The sequence below is a fragment of the Pezoporus flaviventris genome, unplaced genomic scaffold (genome assembly GCF_033815535.1).
Source record: "Pezoporus flaviventris isolate CSIRO_AGI_PZ_B2104156 unplaced genomic scaffold, CSIRO_AGI_Pfla_v1 ptg000423l, whole genome shotgun sequence".
NCBI lineage: Eukaryota > Metazoa > Chordata > Aves > Psittaciformes > Psittacidae > Pezoporus > Pezoporus flaviventris.
The window spans coordinates 13,696-21,025 of NW_026892970.1; the positions used below are offsets into that span (position 1 = coordinate 13,696).

Sequence of the window (7,330 nt, forward strand, 5' to 3'; positions counted from 1 at the left end):
CAATGGAGGTGGTGGTGGTGTCACAGCCCCCCCCCCCCCCATGGGGGGACCTGTTGGGACAAAGAGGGGTTGTTAAGGGGGGGTTGATCCCCCTATAGAGCCTATGGGTGCCTTAGATAAGCACCCCTTTCTGGTTCTATAGGTGCCCTATAGATCCCCTAGGCACTATTTACATACACATGCATACACACACACATATATCTATATATATACCCCCCCATAGCTCTATACCCTGCCCTCCATAGCCCCTGTGTGCCCCACACCCCCTATATCCCCCTTATATATACCCCCAATTGGCTCTACAGCCCTTATGTGCCCTACACACCATAGAGACCCCCCCATAGCCCCTATATACTCCAATAGCCCCAAAAGCCCCTATATTCTCCCACCCCCCATATCCCCTATACCCCCCATGTGCCGTCTCATCCCGTATAGCCCCCCCGAAGCACCTATAGCCCCCGTGCACCCCCTCATCCTCTATACCCCTCCTCATCCCCTATACCTCCCATATCTCCTATAGCCCCCCTATGCCCCCACACCCCCTTAGACCAGACGCGCACCCCCCAGCCCCTATAGAGCCGTTGTTATCCCCTATAGCAGCCCCTATAGAGCCCTTATCCCCTATAGCAGCCTCTATAGGGCCCATATCACCCCCCATGTGTCGTGTCCCCCCCCCCCGCCCCCCCCAGCCCCACGGTCCCGCTCCCCTCCCTCCCCCCGCCCCTCCCGCGCACCTGCGTCACGTGACCGCGGCCGCAGGGGGGGCTGCCGGGAGCTGGAGTCCTCGCAGGCCTCTGCCGTTGGCCACGCCCCCACCCGCTCCGGGCCACGCCCCTCCATCGAGCACTCGGCGCTCGATTGGGTCACCCGGCGCCGGCTCGTTCCGGCCGCCGGCCCCGCGATCGAGCACTCGGCGCTCGATCCGGCGCGGGGATCGATTACTCGATGCTCGATCGAGCCCTCGGCTCCCGATCGATCACTCGGCTCCCGATCGATCGCTCGGCGCTCGATTGGGCGCGGAGAGCCCTCACTCGGCTCCCGCTCGATCGCTCGGCGCTCGGCCGCGGGCCCTGCGGCGGCGTCGCAATGGCGGCGCCCAGCGCGGAGGAGCGGGCGCTGCTGGAGCGCGGGGTGCGGGCGGTGCTGAGCGGCTGGGCCGCGCTGCAGGTGCGGAACGGGGATGGGGGGGGGGGGGAGAACGGGACACGGGGGGGTGGTGGGGACCCCATGGGTGTCCCTGACCGTGACCGTGTCCGTGCCCGTGCCCCGCAGCTGGCCGTGGCTCAGGGCTTCGGGGGCCCGCAGAGCCCCGAGAAGGCCGCGTGGTTGGTGGGGGCGGTGCTGGAGTTCCTGAGCCAGAACCGTGAGTGCGGGGGGGGGGGGAATTGGGGGCGATGGGAGGGGGATGAAGGGCACTGGGATGGACTGGGGAGGCACTGGGGGCATTGGGAGGGGGTGAAGAGGACTGGGAGGGCATTGGAATAGAGTGGCGTGGATTGAAAGGGAGCTGAAGGGCACTGGGATGGACTGGGAAGGCACTGGGGGCTACTGGGAGAGGGATGAAGGGGACTGGGATAAACTGGGGAGGTATTGGGGGCACTAGGAGGGAGCTGAAGGGCGCTGGGATGGACTGGGGAGGCACTGGGGGGCAGTGGGGGGAGGATGAAGGGCACTGGAATGAACTGGGAAGGCACTGGAATAGAGTGGGGTGGATTGAAAGGGAGCTGAAGGGCACTGGGATGGACTGGGGAAGCATTGGGGGCACTGGGAGGGGATGAAGGGGACTGGAAGGGCATTGGAATAGAGTGGGATGGACTGAAAAGGGGATGAAGGGCTCTGGGATAGACTGGGAAGGCACTGGGGGCTACTGGGAGGGGGATGAAGGGCACTGGGATGGACTGGGAGGGCATTGGAACAGAGTGGGGTGGATTGAAAGGGAGCTGAAGGGCACTGGGATAAACTGGGAAGGCACTGAGAGGGGGATGAAGGGGACTGGGATGGACTGGGAAGACACTGGGGGCTACTGGGAGGGGCTGAGCAGGACTGGGATGCACTGGGGGTGGACTGGAGCTGCCTCCCTCCCAGTACCCCCCCTTCCCACCCTTCCCCCAGCTGAACTGGCCGAGGATGAGGTGGAAGATTTCCTGGCCGAGGTCATGGACAATGAGTTCGATACGGCCGTGGAGGACGGCAGCTTGCAGCAGGTACAGCCCAGTACGGACCAGTATGGACCAGTATGGACCAGGAGGCTCCTAGCTCCTCCCACCCCCCCCAGTACAGTTCAGATCCCCCCCCCCAGGCTCTTCCAACCATCTTTTAGCGCTCCCAGTCCTCTCTCAGCCCCCCCCATCCCTTCCCGGTGCGCGCCAGTGCCTCCCAGTATAAACCAGTATAACCGGTAGCCTGCCGGTTCCTCACAAGAGGCGTTCAGGCCCTTCCTGAGTCGCTCCCAGTACAGCCCAGTGGATCCCCAGGTCCTTGATGACGCACTGCAGCGCTCCCATTCCCCTCCCAGTATAAACCAGTCTTCTCCCAGTCTCCCCACAGTATATTCCAGTCCCACCCCAGTATATCCTATCCCCTCCCATTATATCCCTGCTTTGCAAGTAGATCCCATCCCAATTCCCACCTATGATTCCCTAGGCCTGTCACCCCAGTGCATCCCACTCCTCTCCCAGCATAGCCCAGTCCATTCCAGTGCCCTTCTCCTCTATCTCAGTTCCCTCTCAGGCCCCTCATAGCCCCTTCCAATGCCTCCCAGTCTATCCCAGTCCCCCCCAATGCCCTCCCAGTGTATCCCAGCCCTTTCCCATTCTATCCCAGCCCTATCCCAGTCTGTCCCAGCGCTATCCCTGTGCATCCCGTTCTATCCCAGTCTATCCCAGCTCTATCCCATTCTATCCCAGTCTATCCCATTCTATCCCAGCTCTATCCCAGTCTATCCCAGTCTGTCCCAGTCTATCCCATTCTATCCCAGCTCTATCCCAGTCTATCCCAGTCTATCCCAGCTCTATCCCAGCTCTATCCCAGTCTGTCCCAGTCTATCCCAGTCTATCCCAGCTCTATCCCAGCTCTATCCCAGTCTATCCCAGCTCTATCCCAGTCTATCCCAGCTCTATCCCAGTCTGTCCCAGTCTATCCCAGCTCTATCCCAGCTCTATCCCAGTCTATCCCAGTCTATCCCAGTCTGTCCCAGTCTATCCCAGCTCTATCCCAGTCTATCCCAGTCTATCCCAGTCTATCCCAGCTCTATCCCAGTCTATCCCAGCTCTATCCCAGTCTGTCCCAGTCTATCCCAGCTCTATCCCAGTCTATCCCAGTCTGTCCCAGTCTATCCCAGTCTATCCCAGTCTATCCCAGCTCTATCCCAGTCTATCCCAGTCTGTCCCAGTCTGTCCCAGTCTATCCCAGCTCTATCCCAGCTCTATCCCAGTCTATCCCAGCTCTATCCCAGTCTATCCCAGCTCTATCCCAGTCTGTCCCAGCTCTATCCCAGTCTGTCCCAGTCTATCCCAGCTCTATCCCAGTCTATCCCAGCTCTATCCCAGTCTATCCCAGCTCTATCCCAGCTCTATCCCAGTCTATCCCAGTCTGTCCCAGTCTATCCCAGTCTATCCCGGCTCTATCCCAGTCTATCCCAGTCTATCCCAGTCTGTCCCAGTCTATCCCAGCTCTATCCCAGCTCTATCCCAGTCTATCCCAGCTCTATCCCAGCTCTATCCCAGTCTATCCCAGTCTATCCCAGCTCTATCCCAGCTCTATCCCAGTCTATCCCAGCTCTATCCCAGTCTATCCCAGTCTATCCCAGTCTATCCCAGCTCTATCCCAGCTCTATCCCAGTCTATCCCAGTCTATCCCAGCTCTATCCCAGTCTATCCCAGTCTATCCCAGTCTATCCCAGCTCTATCCCAGTCTATCCCAGTCTATCCCAGTCTATCCCAGCTCTATCCCAGTCTATCCCAGTCTATCCCAGTCTATCCCAGTCTATCCCAGCTCTATCCCAGTCTATCCCAGTCTATCCCAGTCTATCCCAGCTCTGTCCCAGTCTATCCCAGTCTATCCCAGTCTATCCCAGCTCTATCCCAGTCTATCCCAGTCTATCCCAGTCTATCCCAGTCTGTCCCAGTCTATCCCAGCTCTATCCCAGTCTATCCCAGTCTATCCCAGTCTATCCCAGCTCTATCCCAGTCTATCCCAGCTCTATCCCAGTCTGTCCCAGTCTATCCCAGCTCTATCCCAGTCTATCCCAGTCTGTCCCAGTCTATCCCAGTCTATCCCAGTCTATCCCAGCTCTATCCCAGTCTATCCCAGTCTGTCCCAGTCTGTCCCAGTCTATCCCAGCTCTATCCCAGCTCTATCCCAGTCTATCCCAGCTCTATCCCAGTCTATCCCAGCTCTATCCCAGTCTGTCCCAGCTCTATCCCAGTCTGTCCCAGTCTATCCCAGCTCTATCCCAGTCTATCCCAGCTCTATCCCAGTCTATCCCAGCTCTATCCCAGCTCTATCCCAGTCTATCCCAGTCTGTCCCAGTCTATCCCAGTCTATCCCGGCTCTATCCCAGTCTATCCCAGTCTATCCCAGTCTGTCCCAGTCTATCCCAGCTCTATCCCAGCTCTATCCCAGTCTATCCCAGCTCTATCCCAGCTCTATCCCAGTCTATCCCAGTCTATCCCAGCTCTATCCCAGCTCTATCCCAGTCTATCCCAGCTCTATCCCAGTCTATCCCAGTCTATCCCAGTCTATCCCAGCTCTATCCCAGCTCTATCCCAGTCTATCCCAGTCTATCCCAGCTCTATCCCAGTCTATCCCAGTCTATCCCAGTCTATCCCAGTCTATCCCAGCTCTATCCCAGTCTATCCCAGTCTATCCCAGTCTATCCCAGCTCTATCCCAGTCTATCCCAGTCTATCCCAGTCTATCCCAGTCTATCCCAGCTCTATCCCAGTCTATCCCAGTCTATCCCAGTCTATCCCAGCTCTGTCCCAGTCTATCCCAGTCTATCCCAGTCTATCCCAGCTCTATCCCAGTCTATCCCAGTCTATCCCAGTCTATCCCAGTCTATCCCAGCTCTATCCCAGTCTATCCCAGTCTATCCCAGTCTATCCCAGCTCTATCCCAGCTCTATCCCAGCTCTATCCCAGTCTGTCCCAGTCTGTCCCAGTCTATCCCAGTGCCTGCCGTTGCCCCCAGGTGAGCCGGGAGCTGCTCTCTGTCTTCGCGCGGGTGCGGGAGGGGGACGTGGGGGGGGTGGGGGAGGCGCTGGCGGCCCTGGCCCGGCGTGGCCCCGCCCTCGCCTCTGCGCTGGCCAATGCGCGGCCTGGCCACGCCCCCGACCCCGCCCCCGCCCCACAAAGCACCGGGACCAGCAGCGAGGAGGAGGAGGAAGAGGTAAGGGGGGGGCGATGACGTCATAGAATGAGCAGGGACACTATTGGTGGGTGTGCCTTGTGGGGATGATGTCATTGGGAGGGCACTGATGACGTCATTCACGGGGACCCCAAGATATATAGGGGGAATGGGTCCCCTGTGCTGCGTATGGGGTTGATGATGTCATCAAATGGGGCAGGGCATCGGGGGTTGCATGGGTGATGTCATTGAAGGGGGGTACCCCAGTGGGGGGAGGGCAGTAATGACATCATCCAACGGGAGACACACACTCCTAGGATGGGGGGGGGGCAGTGATGATGTCACCAAAGGGAGGGCGTCACTGATGATGTCACCAAAGGGGTCACACTGATGATGTCACCAAAGGGAGGGCGTCACTGATGATGTCACCAAAGGGGTCACACTGATGATGTCACCAAAGGGAGGGCGTCACTGATGATGTCACCAAAGGGGTCACACTGATGATGTCACCAAAGGGAGGGCGTCACTGATGATGTCACCAAAGGGGGTTGACACTGATGATGTCACAAAAGGGGTGCCATTGATGATGTCACCAAAGGGGGGGGTGACATTGATGATGTCACCAAGTGGGGGTTGACACTCATGTCACCAAAGGGGTGCCATTGATGACGTCACCAAAGGGGTGCCACTGATGACGTCACAAAAGGGGTCACACTGATGACGTCACAAAAGGGGTCACACTGATGATGTCACTAAAGGGGTGCCATTGATGACGTCACCAAAGGGGTGCCACTGATGATGTCACAAAAGGGGTCACACTGATGACGTCACAAAAGGGGTCACACTGATGACGTCACTAAAGGGATCACACTGATGACGTCACTAAAGGGGTCGCACTGATGACGTCACTAAAGGGGTCACACTGATGACATCACAAAAGGGGTCACACTGATGACGTCACTAAAGGGGTCACACTGATGACGTCACTAAAGGGGTCACACTGATGATGTCACTAAAGGGGTCACACTGATGACGTCACTAAAGGGGTCACACTGATGATGTCACTAAAGGGGTCACACTGATGACGTCACTAAAGGGGTCACACTGATGATGTCACAAAAGGGGTCACACTGATGACGTCACTAAAGGGGTCACACTGATGATGTCATCTTCCCCCCCCAGGCAATGGAGTGCGGGACCCCCCCGGCCCCCCCCGATGGTTGGACCCTGGTGCGGAGGCGACGCCGATGAGGGGGGGGGAATAAAGAGCCCCCGGTTGGGGGGTGCAAGGAGGTGTCGAGGGGCTTTTCTTGGGGGGGGACAGACCCTATAGAGACCCCCCCCGCCCTATAGGGGCTCTGTAGCCCCATAGGGACTTCCCTGCACCTATAGAGTCCCCCTGGCTCCATAGAGACCCTGTGGTCCCTATAGAGCCCTCCCTGCCCCATGCAGTCCCTATGGCCCCATAGCGACCCCTGTGCCTCTATAGAGGCTCTGTAGCCCCATAGGGACCCTTTTCCACCCTACATAGGCCTAACCCCATATGAACTCACGCAGCCCTATGGAGACCCTATAGGGACACCCCGCCATACAGTCTATAGAGCCCTATAGGCTCCCCCCACCCCATAGGACCCCCCCCATGTCTCTATAGAGACCCCATTGCCCCATAAGAACTCCCTTAGCCCCACAGAGTCCCTCTGGCCCCATAAGGACCTCCCAGCCCTATATAGGACCTATATGTCCTTATAGACACTATATATGGGCACATCCCTACCCCATAAGGTCCCATAGGCCCCCCATAACCCCATAGACACCCCATAGAGTCTATATGGCCCCATGGAGACCCCCCTGACCCTATAGATGCTCTCCATGCGCCCCATAGAGGGGCTCTCTGCCAACCTCCCGTCCCCATAGCAACGGGGTGGGCGTGGCCTGCCGATGCGGGCTCCTATTGGCTGTGCTGCCCCAATCGGGCGCTGATTGGC

The 7,330-nt window shown here is 58.4% G+C and overlaps 1 protein-coding gene across 2 annotated transcripts; it reads left to right on the plus strand.

The window, feature by feature from the left end:
* The first annotated feature begins 1,036 nt into the window (after positions 1-1,036).
* TSR2 (TSR2 ribosome maturation factor) lies at positions 1,037-6,637 on the plus strand. 2 transcript variants are annotated; one of them, XM_061443561.1, is made up of 4 exons: positions 1,037-1,167; positions 1,273-1,363; positions 2,113-2,204; positions 6,528-6,637. In XM_061443561.1, the coding sequence occupies exons 1-4, from the start codon at positions 1,087-1,089 to the stop codon at positions 6,594-6,596; spliced, it is 333 nt and encodes a 110-aa protein (XP_061299545.1). In that variant the 5' UTR covers positions 1,037-1,086; the 3' UTR covers positions 6,597-6,637. The 2 variants fall into 2 exon arrangements, with proteins under 2 accessions (XP_061299545.1, XP_061299544.1); XM_061443560.1 differs by lacking the exon at positions 6,528-6,637 and adding an exon at positions 5,190-5,420.
* The last annotated feature ends 693 nt before the right edge of the window (positions 6,638-7,330 follow it).

What these genes read in the sequence shown, in the direction of transcription:
- TSR2 (XM_061443560.1), top strand. Translation starts at nt 1,087, where the DNA reads ATGGCGGCGCCCAGCGCGGAGGAGCGGGCGCTGCTGGAGCGCGGGGTG. An exon ending in GGAGTTCCTGAGCCAGAACC is followed by an intron (nt 1,364 to 2,112) that starts GTGAGTGCGGGG and finishes CCCTTCCCCCAG; the next exon opens with CTGAACTGGCCGAGGATGAG. An exon ending in AGGACGGCAGCTTGCAGCAG is followed by an intron (nt 2,205 to 5,189) that starts GTACAGCCCAGT and finishes CGTTGCCCCCAG; the next exon opens with GTGAGCCGGGAGCTGCTCTC.